The sequence below is a fragment of the Danio rerio genome, chromosome 17 (genome assembly GCF_052040795.2).
Source record: "Danio rerio strain M-AB ecotype USA chromosome 17, GRCz13ab, whole genome shotgun sequence".
Taxonomy (NCBI): Eukaryota; Metazoa; Chordata; class Actinopteri; order Cypriniformes; family Danionidae; genus Danio; species Danio rerio.
In genome coordinates this window covers 4742501-4765000 of record NC_141037.1, presented here as the reverse complement: position 1 = coordinate 4765000, position 22500 = coordinate 4742501, and the positions used below count along the sequence as shown (strand labels likewise).

The window sequence follows — 22500 nt, the reverse complement described above, 5'->3', positions numbered from 1 at the left end:
CTAGTGGTACAAGTACCACAGTTTGAGAACCACTGCCTTAGGCCAAAGAAGGTCAGCTGGGGCTTCGGAGCGTAGTGAATGGAGAGGCGGACTTTGTCCTTGTCTGGTAAAGATGGCATGCCTTCCCATAAGTTTTCCGATCGCACACAAGTACACGCACCAAACAAAAAAACAAACAAAAAAATAAATAAATAAATAAGGGAAAGAAAACATATACCTGGTCAGTTTAAGATAGGCCATTCCATAAAACACCTCATAGGCTAGGCTGTTGCATAAAATAATAAAGTAGTTGTAACTTATAAGTGAAATTTTATTTTCTTTCCCCTCTGTGTTTCAATAACGCATTATAATCTTTACACCATATTAAAGACACGGCTGTCAGTAAAGGTTGTCGAGAGTTTTTGTCAAGTTTAAAGGTGTGCTTGTGCATAATAGGTGCATGTTTTAATGCCTGCATGTGTGTGAGCACACATTTCTTTATGTCTTTGTTTATTTTGGAGATAATACAAAATAAGAATACAACAGAAAGACATAAAACTTTACAAATGACGTGTCCACTTTTGTAGACTCAGTAGTGTCATATTGATAAAATAGCCTGAGCTTTATTGAAATCATTTAAAGAATTACAAATATCGGATATAATAAAATCGCATTAAATAAAAAAACAATATAAAACAAACAAAAGCCATAACAATGCAGGTATATACGATACAAATAAATGAAAACATTTCAAGCCATTTTAAACCTTTACTTTACAAAAGCCTATCTGAAAAAAAAAAAAAAGAATTTAGAAACTGGAGTAGTTTTGAAATATTATTTATAAAATATTTGGATACTATGATATTAATCAAATCGTGCAAAATGAGCATTTTTTGGGTGAGTGAATGCAGAAACTACCTTCTCTTCTGTCATCCAGTCCTGCGCAGCGCCGCTTTACAAACGCATCGGGGAAAACTGCAAAAAACTAAATGTGTTCTGTGTCCTCAAACAAGTGTTTATGTTTTATATGATGTGGTAAAAGGTGAAAATAAAATTTTAAATGCAGAGCTTTATTAGTGGATAGCTACTGAGCGCAACAAAATATAGGATATAGCCTATATTTTATTACTTGCTCTTATGTCCTGAAACACTGTAAAAGTTAGAAGCTATACTCTTATTGTGACTTAATAATCAAGGTGACTTTAAATTGAAAAACTTTTTGGTAATTTTTGAGTGAGATGCTATCTGTATTTTAGTTTTACATCTATACATATTTATTTCCTTTTCTTATATTTTTAGTACAAGTTTTATTTTATTTTATTAAATATTTTATTTCATTGTAAAGCACTTTGGATCAACTATGGTTGTATAAAATTGTGCTCTATAAGTAAAGGCCTTGCCTTGCCTTGCCTGCTGAGAGTGCAAGCAGCTATGGACACTGGCCCTCGCAGCCAAAAAATGGACCAGCTCACCGCGAATTCTCCCGGTCCTCCCAATTAGCCAATCTGGGCCTGCATGTATATTTGAGTATGCATATATTCACGTATGTTATTATTTCTATGATTTTCATGTTATGATTTCCCTGTTACAGTCTTTATCTAAAAATAAAGGTATTGAAATTATTGATGATATTTATTTATTCATCCATGTTAAATTTATTTATTTATTTTCTTTTCGCCTTAGTCCCTTTATTATACTGGGGTCGCCACAGTGGAATGAACCGCCAACGTACATGCCTTACGCAGCGGATGCCCTTCCAGCTGCAACCCATCTCTGAGAATCATCCATACACACTCATTGACACTCTTACACTACGGACAGTTTAGCCTACCCAATTCACCTGTACCGCATGTCTTTGGACTGTAAGGGAAACCAGAGCACCCGGACGAAACCCATGCGATTGCGGGGAGAACATGCAAACTCCACACAGAAACGCCAACTGACTCAGCCAAGGCTCGAATCAGCAACCTTCTTGCTGTGAGGCGACAGCACTACCTACTGCGCCACTGAGTCGCAATGGTCTAATGTGATTTAATTATCTATGTCAATATAAGCTGAAAGTGCTCCTGCCAGACTCAGAGTTTGTCTAAATGGATTCAGCAATGGTAAAACTCAACTCTTTAAATCTTTAAGTTGTAAAATGTGCCTATTTTCTAATAAAAAGTGGAGTGTTCCCTTAATAAAATGAGCTGTTTATTAAAAGAAGATTATGAAGTCCTGTAAATATCACAATACCATGCGCATCAGGGGCTGGTAATGTTGTTAAGGCATGTTTTTAATGAGGCTTACTTACAGTTGACTCAGAGCTGAGTGTATTTAGCCTTTATTTCTGCTGTTTTGCAGGATCCTTTGGTCTTTGAATCGAACTGTTTCTTCAAAGTAGACGAGTCTGGATTCTTCCTGACATGGAAAAGCGAAGGAAAGGTATGACTTGAGAAGGACAGTCATGTAAAAAGTTTGAACACCCTATCCTATTTTTCTATATCAGAATTTCTGGAGAAAATCGTATTTGTTTTATTTAGGCTAGAATAAAAGTTGTATTTTTTTAAATCATTTTAAGGTCAATATTATTAGCCCCCTTATATAATGACTTGCCTAATTACCCTAGCTTACCTAATTAACCTAGTTAAGCCTTTAAAAGTCATTTCAAGCTGAATACTAGTATCTTAAAAAATATTCAGTCAAATATTATGTGCTCTCATCATGTCAAAGATAAAATAAATCAGTTATTAGTAATGAGTTATTAAAACTAATATGTTTAGAAATGTGAAGAAATTTTCTCTCCGTTAAACAGAAATTGGGGAAAAAATAAACAAGCGGGCTAATAATTCAGGGGGGCTAATAATTCTGACTTCAACTGTATTTATTTATCTATATCTATATCTATATATATATATATATATATATATATATATATATATATATATATATATATATATATATATATATATATATAGATAGATAAATAAATACAGTTGAATATATATATATATATATATATATATATATATATATATATATATATATATATATATATATATATATATATATATATATATATATATATATATATATATATATATATATAGATAGATAGATAGATAGATAGATAGATAGATAGATAGATAAATAAATACAGTTGAATATATATATATATATATATATATATATATATATGTTGTTGATTTATTAATACTTTTGTAATTAAGAAAAATGCATAATTTAGTTTTAGTACCTGAACTGGATTTTTTGCTGATTGCTGATTTAACAGTAATTGCATTGCATTTTAATATTATTGCAAACCCACAAACACACATACACACACACACACACACACACAAATATTCCTTCCATGAATTCAGGAAAGCTATAATAATTCTGACTTCAATTGTATAAAGGATCTGATCTTTGGCAGGTCTTGTAAACCTCAGATGAACAACATATAGCATTCACAAAAAAAATGAATCAGTCACTGCTAATTGCTGTGATTATCGATGGAAATGTGTTTAGTAATTTTATAAAAGTAGTGACATTGAGATGACCAAAAGACTAAGCTAAGGATAAGGTGACACGAGAAACACAGGACAACAAATAAGCACTGCAAAGCATTTATTGCACGCAAAATCAAGTATTTACTAAAATATACATTCACATAAAACAACCATAATTATAGAACCAAGAGGAACCTGAAAGTGGCTAGAAATCAAATAACAAAAAAATCATTGAAGAATAAAAAATATTATAATAAAATATAGGTACCTCAAATCATATTAGTATGTATTATAGGCAGACTCGGTTATATTAATCCATCCACCTATCCATCCAAAAAATATGATTTGATTGTATGCAATGTTTTTACATTAGCACTGTGATGCATCTGCAAAAGTGAAATGTTCCACAGCTCTGTTCATTATAATCGTGACTGGCATCATATCTTTTTACTAGGAGGGTCAAGTTTTGGAGTTTTCGCTGATCAACAGTATACGTGATGCCAGTGCTCTAAAGGTAAAATAACATCAAACTTTACTTTACTTACCTAATATTAAGACATTAAAGACGAATTAATGATTGAATGAATGAATAAATGAATGAATGAAGGAAGGAAGGAAGTAAGAAAAGAAGGAAGGAAGGAAGGAAGGAAGGAAGGAAGGAAGGAATTAGCGCTGGGCAAAAACTTATGGGTACTTTGTATATTTATTATGTATAAAAATAAGTACACACATGCATGCATATATTTGCAGAAGTATTTATATTTCAAGAGTTCACATGCTTCATAATAACAGCAGGTTTGGCATGCTGAGAGAACCCTGAGCTCGGAGATAATTGAGCCCAGGGCTCCCGCCTGGTCAATGAGCATGTAAGGGGGTCCAACATCAGGTAGGTCTCAAGAGCTCCCCCTGGTAAAGGAGGAAAAGGGGGAGATATGGTGGATGGGGAGATTATTCCAAAACGAAGATAAAAGAGTAATGCTAGACGGGCTATTTATTGTAGGTTTGGAATAATCTGATTGGCTTACTAATAATTACAGATGAGATACCAGCCACAAGCGTAGCACACCTGTCTTTGGGAATGTATGCCCATTCCTCTTTGCAGTACCTTTTAAGCTCTATCAGGTTGGAAGGGAAGCGATGGTGTACAGCCAGATCTCTCCAGAGATGCTCAATAGGATTTAGGCCTGGACTCTGGCTGGGCCACTCAAGAACATTCACAGAGTTGTGTGAAGCCACTCCATTGATATTTTGGCGGTGTGCTTTGGGTCATTGTCCTGCTGGAAGATGAACCGTCACCCCTGTCTGAGGTCAAGAGCACTCCGAAGCAGGTTTTCATTCAGGATGTCTCTGTACATTGCTGCATTCATCTTTCCCTCTATCCTGACTAGTCTTCCAGTTCCTGCTGCTGAAACACATCCCCACAGCATGATGCTGCCACCACCATGCTTCACTGTAGGGATGGTGTTAGCTTCACGGCAAAGGCTGTGAATACTGATGTACATGTGATTTTTCAGCTTTTTTATTTTTAATAAATTTGCAGCAATTTCAAAAACTCTTTTTTATATTGTCATTATGAGGTATTGTGTGTAGAAATTTGAGGAAATAAATGAATTGAATCCATTTTTGAATAAGGCGTTAACATAAAAAAGTGGAAAAGGTGAAGCGCTATCAACACTTTCCGCATGCACTGTATACATGTGTGTGTGTGTGTGTGTTATGTCAAAACAAACTTTTATTTTGGATGAGATTAATTGTGATTTAATGTTTTCCTAGCACACAAATAAATAATTTAAAAAAAATCAATAAATAAATAAACATTATAATAAGTGCATCTCTTACATTATTCATATTGAATTCCAGCATGTTTGTGTTGCATATCTTGTTTTGTACATCAAGCAAAACTGCACATTAGTAATATCAGTTGTGTTTGTGATTGATTTGAGGGCATGTATTTGTGTTTCCGCAGGACCCAAAGGTTCTCTGTGCACTGGAGGCTTCAGGAAAGTGTGAAAGTAACCTGGAGGACAGAATCATCTGCATATGCAGCGGCACAGATCTGGTCAACCTGAGCTTCATGTACATGGTCACACAAAACCCCACAACTGCTAAGGTAACACTGCCATTCTCAGAGCTCTGGAGGAAAACGTGCAACCATCATTGCTTTTGATTAATCTGTTCGTTCAAAGAGTTTTTTTTTTTTGTTATATGTTATATTTTGTTTAGTTTTTTTTAAATATGCAGTTTTGTTGTATAACTATAAACTATACATTTTATTGGTCTTAAATGGGCTTAGAATTTGACACCACAAATGCACAAACATGCACACACACATGCATACGTACGAGTATACATGTACAGTTGAAGTCAGAATTATAAGCCCCCCCCCCCCCCCCCCCTGTTTATTTTTTTCCCCAATTTCTGTTTAGTGGAGAGAAGCTTTCTTCAACACATTTCTAAACATAATGGTTTTAATAACTCATTTCTAATAACTGGTTTATTTTATCTTTGCTATGATGACAGTAAGTAATATTTGACTAGATATTTTTCAAGACACTTCTATACAGCTTTAAAGGCTTAACTAGGTTAATTAGTTTACCTAGGTAGGTTAAGGTAATTAGGCAAGTTATTATATAACGATGTTTCGTTCTGTAGACTATCAGAAAAAAAAAACTACTTAAAGGGGCTAATAATATTAACTTTAAAATGGTGTTTAAAAAATTAATAGCTGCTTTTATTCTAGCTGAAATAAAAAAGACAAAATATTATCAGACATGCTGTGAAAATTTCCTTGCCCTGTTAAACATGATTTGGGAAATATTTAAAAAGGAAAAAAAATTCAAAGGGAGCTAATAATTCTGACTTCAAATGTACATGCACACACAAACATACATACACACACATAGATATACATGCATTTTCTTACTTGGGTAATATTAATAATATTAATTTTAAAACACAAGAATGCATACATTAAAAGATATGGATGTGAAAGCAAAAATAAACATGCTTTACGCTTGTCTGATTCTGGTCATTTAACTGTTTAGTCGACGCGGCTAAATCTCTGGTAGACAGGGCATTGTCTTTATTGGCACCTTGATTGTGGAAATCTTTACCCTCTGATATTCGCAATGCTGAATCCCTTAGTATTTATAAATCATCTCTTAAAACTTACTTTTGTAAGGTAGCTTTCATTTGATTTTATTAGATTTTTATTAGATTTTATTACTATTATTATTATGCAACGAGTTTTTAATTATTTGTATCATTACTTTTTTGCATTCATCCTGGTATGTGTCTTTTACTGCTGCACATTTTATATGGAGATGTTATTTTTAAAGGTGCTATTTAAAAATAGTTTATTATTATTATTATTATCTAAACAGAGCATTATGTTGCCCAACAGCAGCAATATTTGTCAAACTGTAGTGTGTTTATTGATCTGCTGTCACTCTATACGGGTGGAGTAATACAGAATGGTGAGGCTGTACGAGTGCTGATATTGCAGAATATTACATGGCTATCAGCCAATCAGATTCGAGAACCAGACAGAACTGTTGCATAAAAAGAAATATATATACATATACAGTTGAAATCAAAATTATTAGCCCTCTTCAAATTATTTTCCTCTTCTTTTTTAAATATTTTCTAAATTATGTTTAACAGAGCAAGGACATTTTCACAGTATGTCTGAGAATATTTTTTCTACTGGAGAAAGTCTTATTTGTTTTTTGATTTCGGCTAGAATAAAAGCAGTTTTAAACTTTTTAAACACCTTTTTAGGGAAAAAATTTATTAGCCCATTTTAGCTATATTTTTTATGATAGTCTACAGAGCAAACCACTGTTACAATAACTTGCCTAATTACCCTAACTTGCCTAAGTAAACTAATTAACCTAGTTAAGCCTTTAAATGTCACTTTAAGCTGTATAGAAGTGTCTTGAACAATATCTAGTCAAATATTATTTACTGTCATCATGGCAAAGATAAAATAAATCAGTTATTAGAAATGAGTTATTAAAACTATTATGATTAGAAATATGCTGAAAAAATCTTCTTACCGTTAAACAGAAATTGGAGAAAAAATAAATAAGTGGTCAAATAATTCAGGGGGGGTAATAATTCTGACTTCAACTTCCCACAAATCTCTTATTTAATATTTTCTATAGGAAGATTTACAATATTATAGTTGTGCATATACATTAGTTTAGTAAGTACTGAAGCAAAATCTTAAACTAATCTAACAAAACACCTTTCAATATTGGTTATAAAATTAGTAGCCCAACTTTATATGTTATGTGAAAATAATACAGATATTTTTTTCAAAATAGCAAAAGTCGAGAGAAACAAAAAAAATATATAAAATTTTGTTGAAATGTTGTAGTTTGTAATTTTTTTCAATATTTTACATCAATTTAATAAATATATCTGTTTAATAAATATGTTTTCTTTAAATGCACCAATATATATTACCCAAATTCACAGAGAAATGAATAAAAAATATTCATTTTCAAAAAAAATATATACTGTGTATATATATATATATATATGTAGATGGCATGTTTTCAGGCATGTTTGAATTAATATTGTTTAATAAATGCTGTGCAATTTATTTTTTGTTGATAGATGTTAATACACACATAAACTAATTTAACAGAAATGTAAAATCTAAACAAAAAAGTCTGTTAAACTGACCGAAGATTCAACATTTCCCCAAAACATTTAAGCCGAAGGAAGTTCATCAAACTCCCATCTAATTTGAGCTTCTGACATCTGTTTGTGTGTGTGTGCGTGTGTTTGTTTGTTTGTGTGAGTGTGTGCATGTTTGCGTGGTGTTGGTTGGTGTGTATGTATGTTTGTGTCTGCATGTACTGTATGCGTTTATGTAAGCGCATGCATGTGTATGTATGTTTGTGTATGCATGTGTATATATGCGTGTATGTGTGAGTGCATGTGTGTGTATATATATGTGTTGCTGCTGATGTCTTGGACTCGTCTCAAGGGCCCGTTGGTGACCCCGGGGACGTGTGCACTTGTGTTGAACTTGCACACAGATGCTGTTTGGGGGCTCTCAGCTGGTCTCAGCCCCCTTGTTTTGTCTGAAACATGTGCTTGATTCATTATTAGATTTCCGGGAAGCAGGAGTGTTTGCATTAGGAGAGCATTAGAAGTGGCATCTTTTATGTCCCGGAATCTTGTGTAAAAATAGACCCTCATAAAAGACTGACAAAGAATAACATGTTTACAGCAAACCTTCCACTGAATCATTCAATCATGCAACTGTTCAGTCTCCATTAGTTTTATGGGTTTATACTCAGTGTTTCATCTTGAAGGGTTAGTTCACCCAATAATGAACCTTCTGTTATTATTTACTTATCTGCTTTCTTTCAGGGTGAATAAGCCTTTTTTTATAGAGTGAAACGAGTTGCAGGGTCTGTAAAAGCTCCAAAACATCATTATAAATGAAGCTGATACCGTAAGTATATGCATAGATGCAATGCTAAGTTGTGGGTTTGATTCCTAAGGCCCCGTTTACGCGAATACATTTTAATTTTAAAACGCATAAGTTTTGCTACGGTTACGCCATCCGTTTACACTACGCTGGAGTTTTTGAGCGCTGAAAGCGGAGCGTTTTGGAAATGCTGAAGAGGCCGTTTTAGTTTGAAAACGCTGCTGCTCCGTCTCAATTTGGATGGGGAAAATGGAGACATCTGAAAACGGAGTCGGGGCCGCTGACCATCTCCTCTCTGATTGGGGCTTTTTCCTCAATATTAAATAGCCTGCACACAGTTCAGTCTTGCATCCTCTCCTTGTAAGCTCAGACTTCAAAAGTTTGATATGAAAACAAACTCCAGTGGACACATCGGGTAAATCTTCAAAGGGAACAGTGTACTGTATAACGTCTTTCACACCACACTGACTACGTTGTTTCACTTTCTTAACATCCATCATTCATTCATTCATCTTTTGCCGCTTTTCCGTGGCTGGGTCGTGGGGCAACAGGCTTAGGAGAGAACCCTAGGCTTCCCTCTCCCCAGACACGTCCTCCAGCTCCTCCGGGGGGATCCCGTGGCGTTCCCAGTCCAGCCGAGAGACATGGTCCCTCCAGCATGTCCCCGAGGCCTCTTCCCGGGGGGACATGCCTGGAACCCCTCCCTAGGTAGGCGTCTTGGAGGCATCCGAAACAGATGCCCGAGCCACCTCAGCTGACTTCTCTAGATGTGTAGGAGCAGCGGCTCTACTCCGAGCTCCTCCCGGGTATCAGAGCTCCTCACAAGAGTGCGCTCTGCCACCCTTCGAAGGAAACTCATTTCGGCCGCTTGTATCTGAGATCTTGTTCTTTTGGTCATGATCCAAAGCTCATGACCATAGGTAAGAGTAGGAACATAGATTGACCTTTCGGCTCAGCTCCTTCTTCACCTCAATGGACCGGTACATTGACCGCATTACTGCTGCTGCTGCACCAATCCACCTGTCAATGTCACGCTCCATCCTTCCCTCACTCATGATCAAGACCCCAAGATACTTAAACTCCTCCACCTGGGGTAAGGACTTTCCTCCAATCTGGAGATGGCAAACCCTCTTTTCCCGGTGGAGCACCATGGCCTCGGACTTGGAGGTGCTGATTCTCATCCCAGCCGCATCACAGTCGTCAGCAAACCGCCCCAGTGCATGCTGAAGGTCCATGTTTGATGAAGCCAACAGAACAACATCATCTGCGAATAACAGAGATGAAATCCTGTGGTCCCCGAACCGGACCCCCTCCAGCCTAAGGCTGCGCCTTGAAATTCTGTCTATAAAAATTATGAACAGAACTGGTGACAAGGGGCAGCCCTGCCGGAGTCCAACATGCACTGAAAACAAGTCTGACTTTCTTAACAATAAACTGAAAACATGATATAAGCAACTACCTATTTACATTTTGATATCAGCAACATAACAGACACCAAAAAGGTTGAGGCGTCATGTAGCTGCATATTTATATGAGCGTCATCTTCATGCATATTTATAACAAAACGAAGCCTATAACAGAACTGCCTCCTTTCATTTTCACTGAAAAGATGAAACATACAATCTCTTTCACTGAAATATCGGTTTTATTAATCAATAATGACCATTATAAAAGTATAACATCCATCAAGTTTATGCAATGTAGGAAATAAAGGCAATCAATCAGTCAGCTATACAGAATTAGTGTACGCGGTTACAATAATACAGCCAATACATTACCTGAGAACAAGTAATAGATTCAAAAGACCAAAATCGGGTAATATGTTGTTAAATATAGACAACAAGTTGAATAAAGCGAGATTAGATCCAGCAGGAGATCCTTGATGAATAGTGCATAGCTCTCATATCACACCTGCCAACACAGGTGCATGCAAACTGAAGAGGAGGGTGTGGGTATGAAGATGGTTGCATGTTCACATGGGGACCGGACTGTATCAAAATGCTAGCGGGGGTGAGGTGGGGAGGGGTAAAATATATATATTTAATTTTTTATTATTAGTATTTTTTTGCTCGACAAGGTTTGAATTGGTTTATCTTCATGAACAGAAATCTATCTATATATTAGCTTATTAGATCTTTTCATTTGTTTACATATTTACATGACATCTGAAGTCATACCCTCGTGTCTTATGGATGTTTGCAGGAGTGGACAGACGGCTTGCGCTCATTGATTCAGAACACAAGAGCGAATAACGTGTGTCCGATGACCTGCCTGAGAAAACAGTGAGTCTCACATGCTTCATTAATTATTACAAGGTGACAATAAATAGCAGAAAAGAAAAATATTTAAACAATTATTCAGGTCGGCTAGGTAGGTAGGATAATGGTGAAAGGACAACAAAATACAACTTCAATCGACTTGTATTTTATTCCAAAATGTGCATGTGTTGTGAGGATTTGTGGCGCAGTTTCTTTTTGTTTTTGTGTTGTGAGGATTTGCAACACTTGTGCTGTCAAAACAATATAGATGTTTTCTTAAAGGAGTTAGTTCACCCCAAAATTTAAATTCTGTTAATTTACTCCTGTTAATTTACTCACCAACAGGTTACCTTTTATTCCTTTAGTACAACATTAAAGAACTTTTTGAGCTGAATCCTTGGTGCTTGGTGATTGATATGATGGTAGTGAATGGTGACAGATTTATTAGATTCAAAATAAAAACATACAATTGGGCCCAAATCAATAGCCATGGCAAGCGCATGGTCCAGCGCATCCTTCGCTGCACCTCTCCAAAAATGTAACTACACATTGCAACATCGCATAGCGCGAGCTCTTTGATTGGTCGGCTTGGTAGCTGTGACGAGTGTGGGCGGTGCTGAGAGCCGTGAGACCGATGGAGTGAGGGTTTACGAGTGTGGAGTCCCGTGAGGGAGCTCCAGATGGAAACTGGTTGACTGCCAATTCCCACCTCTGAATGAGCCAGTTTAGCTACTTGTACATTAAGGTAGCATTCAGAAAAAACAAAAAACCCGCAAAGAAATTTATTTATTATTTTATAAATTTATTATATTATTTTCTTAATGAGTTATAGGTGTGTTTTGAGAATAAACCAATCAGAGTCTCATCTCCCATTGCTTTTAAGAGCCAGTTGCGTCACACCATAAGTGCATTTGCTATTTACATGACCACTTTGTAAGTGGAAAAACTGAGCATTTCACTAGCAAGAAAACAGTTAAACAGAGCATCTGCAGCGCGAGAGTGAGAGATAAGGCATCTCATTATCTACTTTCACTCTAGTGGATAGAAAAACCTTTTAAGCACAGACATCAATTAGCCTATAAATAATTATTTTCGTTTGTTAAGCACAAATATTTGTTTCAAAACTATTTCTAAATTCAGTTCTAATTTCCTGCAAACTAATAAATGAACAATAATAACGAAGTGTGATCAAAAACCTGAGTTATATCCTAAAACACATGCTGTGCCCCATATGGTCTAAAACCTGCAGGTGGACAAATCTAAGCTTGTTTTTAATAAAACAAATAAAAATATGGATATAATAAACAAAACTGCTAATAATGATAACTTTATACCAAAGCAAATTGAATGAACTGATAAAGCCCCCCGAGATGAAGAAGGCATGAAGGCAGTGGCTTTTATATTTATGTAGGCTAGAAAATAATATTTTTTGTAATATTTTAATCCTTTATATTTATATCCTATATATTTCCTTAATATTTGAATTCTTTTTCATTTGTAAAGATATTTGCGTATGTGTAGGCGAGGCGCATAACTAACTTGCTCTGCGCTGGACAATAGACCGGCTTTGTTTTGGTCTATTGAAAAATCTATTATAGTTTCTCAAAATAGCAATGCGCCAACAATGCGCCTCAACACGCCTCCCTTTTTAGACCAGAACGCCTATATGTGCACATATGAGCGCAAATGCATTTGCTATTTAAACAGCGTAGCGCAAAACGTCAAAACGACTCTTGCGCCAAGTTGAAACTAGCAAACAACTATTGCGTCGCGCCTTGCGCCACATTGCGCCAGGTGTATGATAGGGCCCAAACAGCGCACAGAAGAATAAATGCATGACTACACGTAAAGCAGGCACCGTAGGTCACGCCGATCACACAATATATGTTTCTTTATTTAACCAGATAAAAAACCCATAGAGATCAAGATCTCATTTACAAAGGTGACCTGGCCAAGAGGTCTGCAACACACGATTTATAAAAAAATTTAATACTAATATTAATAATAAATAGAAAATTAATAGAATATAAATATACAGTTCAGTTTTCCAGCTTTACCACATTTCAATAAATTAAAAACACATACATTGAGAAATGGACTGTTGTTGTTTGTTAAAAAAAAGATAGAGCGAAACGATGTCATTGGGAAGAGCTCAGATATATTTAGTTCAGACTGAAGAGTATTCCAGGATGAGGTGGTGGCATGACTAAAGGCTCACTTCCCTATTTCAGTTCGAACCCGGGGAACAGTTAAATGATAAGATTCACTTGAGCGTAGGGCATACTGTCTTTTAGACTTAAGGAGAAGGGAACATAGGTATGAAGGCACCAGTTCCAGAAGAGCCTTGACACAATGCACAAGTATAAATCAGCCTTGAGATCTAGTGAAGCGAAAAGATCACTCTGTATAAGAAATTGAACAATATTTTGCAACATACAATTGCCAAGCAAGCACCCTTGCGCATTTGTCACCAAAAGCAATCCGACTACATTCACACATAAGCCAAGACCAGGCTGTGGATTAAAACTAATAATACTGTAAATAATGTTTCATCTCTTACACAGAGTGATCGTTTTGCTGATTTGGACTCATTTTTATCTGTTTATTTTTAATCCAATAAACCTGTCACCAATTGGGTGGCCTAAATTGTCTGTAGTGTATGAGTGTGAGTAAGTGTGTTTGGATGTTTCCCAGAGATGGGTTGCGGCTGGAAGGGTATCTGCTGCGTAAAAAACTTGCTGGATAAGTTGGCGGTTCATTCCGCTGTGGTGACCCCAGATTATAAAGGGACTGAGATAAAAAGAAAATGAATGAATGAATGAGTGAATGAACCTGTCACCATTCGCTACCATTATAATGATAATAATACCTTTTATAGGCGCCTTTCAAAGCACTCAAGGACACCTTACAGTACGTCACAGGCACATTATTAAAAACAAAACAGAAGAGTAATAAAACATAGTATTAATACAGAAAATTTCTATTAGTATAAATTCTGAACAGAAAGGTTTTAACCTGGGATTTAAAACTGGAGACAGATTGGAGATATTATATCAATCACCAAGAATCCCAGATTCAACTCAAAATCCTCTTCAGCTTTCTACTGAAGAAAAAAAATCACATACCTCTTGGATGACCTGTGGGTCAGTAAGATAACAAGAAATCTTATGTTTTTGTGTGAACTATTCCTGGTGTTTTTCTATTTGCATGTATTTTTTTTTCCAGCACTTTAATCTCTCTCAGCCTCCATATGGAAATGTTTTATTTAAAATTTTTATGTCATATATCCAAGGAAATATTCAGCTAGGAGCCCTTTTTCAGATTAGTTAACAATAGAAGCTTATGTGCCACTCATAAATAATTTTTTCTCATTATTAAGTTTGTAAAATAAGCCAAATTTGTGTTTTACAGTAAAGCACTTATTAAAAATATCTGTAAGGCAAGACATTAGAGAGGGATTCAAAGTAGAAAGGTAAATATAAACCTTTTCCAAAGTCAAATATAAGCACTTTTCAAACCCTTTCTAGGTGCTTTTTCAAAGTGTCAAATTACATATTTGCACACATATCAATAGTTCATCACATTATACCAGATACTTATTTGAATGCTACAGTATACTATAAGGAACAACAATGATGTTTGCTACTATAGCCCAATATTGTGTTACTGTCATTTACTCATTTAAATGTCATTTGCTCGCATCTTCAATCATTTTAAATTTATATTTATTCTAATTGTATGCATTGTTCACTCATTAAGTGATATTCTTCATGCATTTTGTATTCTCCCTCTTTTTAAGCAAAGTTTAAGCCAAAAATAACAAGTTTAAGCAACAAAATGAATAAAAAATCACGCTAAAGACGCATCAGAGACCTCAGAGATTTTAGTTTTTATGCAAAAGCAAAAAATGTTGAGTTTTTATTTTGAATTAATTACTAATACCTATTTAAAAACCTAATCTGACAGCAACAATGAAATTTTCAAGTAGATTTAAGCTAAAATCAAAGTACTTTTCAATCCTGGACTGCACATTTTCAAGGATGCACCTGTATGAACCCTGAGCATTAGACAACATGTGTTATTTCTACTATAGACAGCAAATGTTTTAGGTGGACTCGCTGCTTTTTTCTTCTTCACTCATATTATGATTTCTTTTCTGCAGTTGGATGCGGTTGTCATTTTTAACCAACGTGAATGGACAAATACCCGTCAGAAGGTGATCTCAGCATTTTTATCAATGCACGGCAAGGTTTTTACACCCTTGTGTTATTTGCTAGATGCCACTTGCACATTACTAGATCACACCTTGGTATGTTTTGCAATGAATATTATTCATGACATTGAGAAACACATTTGTAATGCACTTGCTAATAATCTGAATGTCATTGTGTTTAATAGATTAAAACAAAATCACACTTGTGTAAAGATGCGTCAGCACAACAAAGCTGATTTGACAGTAGTTTGTGCTGCTTAGAATAAAAGGATACTAAAGAGAAACGGCATAATGATACTTTTTGAAATATTTAGTTTATTTAGTTGCTTTTTTTCTTACTTTATACATTAATTTTATTAATAATTATTCAACAAAGGTACAGTTATATTCATTAATAATGTAACTAAATGTAGATTGTTATTGTTTTTATTATTATCATTGACACCTTCTAAATGCATTGAGATTGATTCTTAATTCAGGATGTCATGTAATTACACTCGTATCATTTGGCCAGATGATATTAAACGCATTTCCTAAACTGCTTATTGATTGGTCAGAAATAACGTGCAGGAAAATGCCAATGGAGCTCCCGCAAGTAAACAAACCATTCATTCATTCATTCATTCATACATTCATACATTCATACATTCATACATTCATACATTCAATTAATAATAATAATAATAATAATAATAATAATAATAATAATAATAATAATAATAATAATAATTCCTTACATTTTATATAGCACTTTTCTAGGCACTCAAAGCACTTTACATATTGGGGAGAATCTCCTCATCCACCACCAGTATAGATTTATACATTCATTGGCTTGTTCATTCATTCATTGACTCACTCACTCATTCATTCATTCGTTCGTTCGTTCGTTCGTTCGTTCGTTCGTTCGTTCGTTCGTTCGTTCATTGCCTCATCCGTTTGTTGATTCATTCATTCATTCATTGTCTCATTCATTCATTCATTCATTGCCTCATCCGTTTGTTGATTGATTCATTCATTCATTGTCTCATTCATTCATTAATTCATTCATTGCCTATTTTATTCATTCATTGCATCATTGATCGAAAGATTGATTAATTCATTCTTTCATTGACTTGTACATTCAATTATTGCTTCATTCATTCATTTATTCATTCCTTACGTCTTTCATTCATTTATTCATTCATTGACTTGTTCATTCAATCATTAACTCACTCAATAATTTTATTAACTCACTTTTTTATTCATTGACTCATTCATTTATTCATTGCCTATTGATTGATTGATTGATTCGTTAACTTATTTATTCATTGACCCGTTTATTCATTATTTTATACATTTCCTTGTTCATTGATTAATTGTCTCATTCATTCATTAATTCATTCATTGACTTGTCATTCATTATTTGACTAATTTTTTCGTTACCTTGATTGATTAAATGATTGATTAATTAATTTATTCATTTTCTTATTCATTAATTATTTCATTCATTTATTGATTAATTCAGACTCAAAATGTCGCTTTCTACTATGGAGCTACGACTGCGCTGACTGATTGTATTCCTGCTAATAGTATACTATATAGTTTGTATACATCACTTTAGACAAACTATACATTTCGAGAATGAAGCGCGGCCGCAGCTAGTTCGGATCATATTCTCACCACAAACTAACCACTCCAGGGTTCGTTTAAAAGCGTAACAAGACCACCTCTTTAAGGAGGTCTCGATATGCTTTTTTGATCCGCCAAACAAACCTCACCAAGAGGGAAAACGAAGTCTAGTTCGATTCAACCGAACTAAATAAGGCAGGTGTGAAAACACCCTAATGCTGTGTTCACACCAGATGGCGGAAGAAGCGTCAGTCGCAAGTGATTTACATGTTAAGTCAATGCAAACGTACAAATAGACATCCTGCAGCGTGATACGCATGAATGGCGCGGCATAAATTGAGCATTTTGCGTGTTTGACGAGCAAATCGCTTAATTAAAAAATCTGAACTTCAGCGAACATTCACTCTGCGCTAACCAATAAGGAGCTTACACTTTGTGGGAGGCGTGATTGTGACATATCGCTTGTTGTTGGTGTCCTAGGGGAAATCCTCCAGCTGAAACCGACCACAGTACATCAAACTGGGCTAAGCTCAGTCAGATGCACCGCTGAAAGCCTCAATCATTCAGGTTCAGTTTCTGGTGGAGATTATGAGCTCACAGAGCTGCTACACCTCTGAAAGGATGTAGTGGACTCAGACACGGCACTAAACGTATCGACACTGTTTTTCAGCCTTCATAAAGCACATAAACACTAATTTTTTTAATCAAATCCATGTTAGCCATTTAGCAACGAAGCTAGAATCACCGAGCAGACAGAAGCCCTGCCCATCACGCGAATCCGCGTCTGTTCTGAAGTGAATTTGACCCTCGAATGAAGCGGATTTAATGCGCAAATGAAGCGAGTAAACTCAAATGTTCACGCGGCTATTTACTCGCAAATATCGCGATTTATCTGTGCGTTCCACGTCTGGTGTGAACACAGCGTTAGGAACCGTGTAAAATTAAACAAAGTCACATTGACCGTTCCGCAGAAGTTTCTCGCTATGGAAAGACACACTAGCTGTTTATATACTTTATTCCTTCATGTTGTCCCAACTCAAATGGATTGTGGTGAACCCAGGTTTTTTTTTTTTTTTTTTCAGTGTATTATTACTGCACGCAGGGCTGGGCCATATGACAATACAAGTCATCTCATATCCTGATAATGATATATATCACTGTAACATACCTCTTCTGTACATTCAGCCAATTAATAATGTATGTACATTATACATAGTATTACTATATTACTGTTTATTTTTATATTATGGGTGATATAATGGCTCAGTGGTTAGCACTGTTGCCTTACAACACAGGTGTCAAACTCAGTTCCTGGAGGGCCGCAGCTCTGCACAGTTTAGTTCCAACCCTAATTAAACACACCTGATCAAACTAATTGAGTCCTTCAGGCTTGTTTGAAACCTACAGGTAAGTGTGTTGGAGCAGGGTTGGAACTAAACTGTGCAGGGCTTCGGCCCTCCAGGAATTGAGTTTGACACCCCTGCCTTGCAACAAGAGGGTTTAAGTCCCGGCTGGGTGAGATGACATTTCTGTGTGGAGTTTGCATGTTCTGCCCGTGTTGGGTGCTCTGGTTTCCCCCAAAGTTCAAACATATCCGCTATAGGTGAATTGGGTAAACTAAATTGGCTGTAGTGTTTGATTGTGTGTGTTTGTGAATGAGTGTGTATGTTTCCTAGTTCTGGGTTGCAGCTGGAAGGGCATCTGCCGTGTAAAACATATGCTGGATAAGTTGGCGGTTCATTCCACTGTGGCGATCCCTGATAATTAAAAGAACTAGGCTGAAGGAAAATGAATGAATGAGTGTTATATTATGTTTACATTTTAAAGTATACTAGTTTAGAGTAAATCAGATCTATTAATTTATATATGATCATATTTTAGGACTTTGGGGCAAATGTTTAATTAAGAATGTAGAAATATGTAATAACTATTAATGAAATCTAAATCGCTTTTCAAAAATGAATGAGTACAGGCCCACCATAAAATATCGCTAAATAAAATGCAAAATTCAAGACTCTCAGGATTTCACATGATGAAGATTTCACGTTATTTATGTTTCTGTCTTTATCTAATATTGAGCTTATTTAAATTATGCAAAAGGATTACAGCAAACAATGTGTTTCACAGCACCACGATATAAACGATAGAGTAAAATATGAAATGATAGACTACAATGTACACTTACCGGCCACTTTATTAGGTACACCTGTCCAACTGCTCGTTAGCGCAAATTTTACATCAGCCAATCACATGGCAGCAACTCAATGCATTTAGACATGTAGACATCGCCAAGACGATCTGCTGCAGTTCAAAGTGAGCATCAGAATAGGGGAAAAAAAAGGGGATTTAAGTGACTTTGAATGTGGCATGGCTGTTGGTGCCAGACGGGCTGGTCTGAGTATTTCAGAAACTGCTGATCTACTGGGATGTTCATGCACAACCATCTCTAGGGTTTATAGAGAATGGTCTGAAAAAGAGAAAATATCCAGTGATTGGCAGTTCTGTGGGCACAAATAAATGCCTTGTTGATGTCAGAGGTCAGAGGAGAATGGCCAGACTGGTTCCAGCTGATAGAAAGGCAACAGTAACTCAAATAAGCATTCGATACAACCGAGGTCTGCAGAAGAGCATCTCTGAACACACAACAGGAAGATGAGCTACAGCAGCAGAAGACCACACCGGGTGCCACTCCTGCTAAGAACAGGATACTGAGGCTACAATTAACACAGGCTCACCAAAACTGGACAATAGAAGATTGGAGAAACGTTATCTGGTCTGATGAGTCTATTTTTGCTGCCACATTCAGATGGTCGGGTCAGAATTTGGCCTCAACAACATGAAAGCATGTATCTATCCTGCCTTGTATCAACGGTTCAGTGGTGGTGTAGTGGTGTGGGGGATTTTGGGTCCATTAGTACCAACTTAAAGCCACAGCCTACCTGAGTATTGCTGCTGACCACGTCCATCCAAAGCAGTTCTGAAGGCAAAAATGGGTCCAATCCGGTACTAGTAAGATGTACCTAATAAAGTGGCCAGTGAGTGTATATTGTCATATTGCACAACCCGACTTGCATGAAAATAGTATTTTAAGAAAACAGCATTTAATATATGTCTTTCCACACAGACAGACACACACACACACACACACACACACACACACACACACACACACACACACACACACACACACACACACACACACATGTTTGTTTTTGTGAAAAGTGGGGACATTACATAGGTTTCCATTCATTTTATGCAGCCCAAACCGTATATTATATTGCCCTCACCCCACCCCACCCCTAAACCCAACCATCACAGGAGATTGTGTGCAGCTTTACTCTCTGATTAAACTCATTCTGTAGGATTTATAAGCATTTTGAGAAATGAGGACGTCACCAATGTCCTCATATTTCACCTCCTTTTTGTAATACCTGTGTCATACCCATGTCATTATACAGATTTGTGTCCTGATATGTCACAAAAACACGTACACACACACACACACACACACACTCACACACACACTCATGTATATACTTTTTTACAAGTTTATTTTACATATTGTATTGTTATATGTACAGTAACTCCAACAATAATAATTAAATGAGCAAATATATTAATATAATAACTGATAATAATGTATATTGATGCAGTTATATAGCAAAAGATACACAAGCACAATTCCACACAAACGCATTTGACATAAAGAAATCCATAAATATAATCCATACTGACATATGATCTAATGGCGTTCATTCACACGTGTAAAAGACTGATCTGTATGTGTGTGTGCGTGTGTTAAAAACTAGTGCATGTGTCTGATTTCTGCAGCATCACAAGAACCTTCGCCTCTGGCAAAACAGAGAAGGGAATTTTCCAGGCGCTGAAGGATCTCGGTTTACCCAGTGGAAAGGTTCAGTACATTTTTACTGCATGTACTTTCATCATTGAGATCCAGGATGGGGATATTGATATGAACCAACATGAGCAGAACTGTATGCTCTCTCTTTGGTTTGCCTTTAGCATGAATATTCTGTTATTCACTGCATTCTGCACAGCATAACATTATGCATTGATTTTATGCTACATTTGTGGTTCCATAGCCTCTTAATGTTGTCAAATTACACACATGCCAATGCAGTATTGAGTATATGACTGCACGCTACGCTGATTATAATCAATACTAATATGTTATGCTAATGAACTGCAACTGTTCCAGCTGGTTTGTTTCAGATTATAAGACCATGTTCATCTTTTAACAGAATGATGAAATCCAGCGCGAGATCTTCACTTTTGACAAGTTCTACAGCCTTACGCAGAAAATCTGTCCCAGAACTGACATTGAAGTACTTTTCAAGAAATTGTAAGCAACCTATTAACTTATATGAATTTAATATATGGTTAATAAAATGCAATAGAATTTAAGCTTTATGATTCAAAATGTGTTATGAGGTTGATTCTCTTTTCCCACAAATGTTTATTTTAGGGATTTTATGATTGTAAATAGTAATAATATTTAATACAAAAATGTATATATCTGTAAATACAGTTTTATAAAAAAAATTCTCTGTAGCTGCACAATAATAATAATGGTAACACTTTACAATAAGGTTCATTAGTTAATGCATTTACTAACATGAACTAATCATGAACAACACATGTACAGCATTTAATAATCATAATTGAACATTTACTAATGCATTATTAACATTCAAGTCTATGCTTGTTAACATTAGTTAATGCACCATGAGTTAACATGAACTAACAATGAACTACTGTATTTTCATTAACTAACGTTTATTAACATGTAAAAATACTGTAGTAAATGTCTTGTTCATTGTTTGTTCATGTTAGTAAATGCATTACTTAGCATTAACTAATGAACCTTATTGTAAAGTGTTACCATAATAATAATAATAATAATAATAATAATAATAATAATAATAATAATAATAATAATTGCCGATTTTTGAATGGCTGCAATTATTAAAATGATCAGGGGTGCCCAAACTTTTGTATAAAACTGTATATAAAACAGTTGTTAAAAATTGCTAAATCAAGCATTTATTACTAAATTACTAAATCAAGTTGTCTGAATATCAATAATAAATCATGTTTATTTATATTTGATATATGATATTTAGAAAATGATATCACATACAGTTGAAGTCAGAATTATTAGCTCCCCCCTAAATTTATTTTAAAATTATTAGAATTATTATTCTAATTTATATTTATATTAAAATTATTAGACCCCTTGTTTATTTTCCCCCCAATTTCTTTTTAACTTTTTTTAGCACATTTCTAAAGATAATAGTTTTAATAACTCATTTCTAGTCATTGATTTATTTTATCTTTGCCATGATGACAGTAAATAATATTTGACTAGATATTTTTCAAGACACTTCTATACAGCTTAAAGTGACATTTAAAGGCTTAACTAGGGTAATTATGTGAACTAGTTAGGTTAGAGTAATTAGGCAAGTTGTTGTATAATGATGA

The 22500-nt window shown here is 35.3% G+C and overlaps 1 protein-coding gene across 12 annotated transcripts in view; it reads left to right on the top strand.

Moving 5' to 3' along the window:
- plcb4a (phospholipase C, beta 4a) overlaps positions 1-22500 on the top strand; it is a 122178-nt gene that overhangs the window by 12633 nt on the left and 87045 nt on the right. For all 12 annotated transcript variants that reach the window (XR_015512856.1, XR_015512857.1, XR_015512858.1 and 9 more), the window contains 7 exons: positions 2323-2403; positions 3925-3984; positions 5437-5580; positions 11122-11201; positions 15340-15393; positions 20830-20911; positions 21261-21361. Coding sequence is in view for 2 of the 12 variants with exons in the window: in XM_087289845.1 (XP_087145971.1) it covers positions 2323-2403; positions 3925-3984; positions 5437-5580; positions 11122-11201; positions 15340-15393; positions 20830-20911; positions 21261-21361 (602 nt within the window). In the remaining 10 variants the exon portion in view is untranslated. The remainder of the gene's footprint in view (positions 1-2322; positions 2404-3924; positions 3985-5436; positions 5581-11121; positions 11202-15339; positions 15394-20829; positions 20912-21260; positions 21362-22500) is intronic.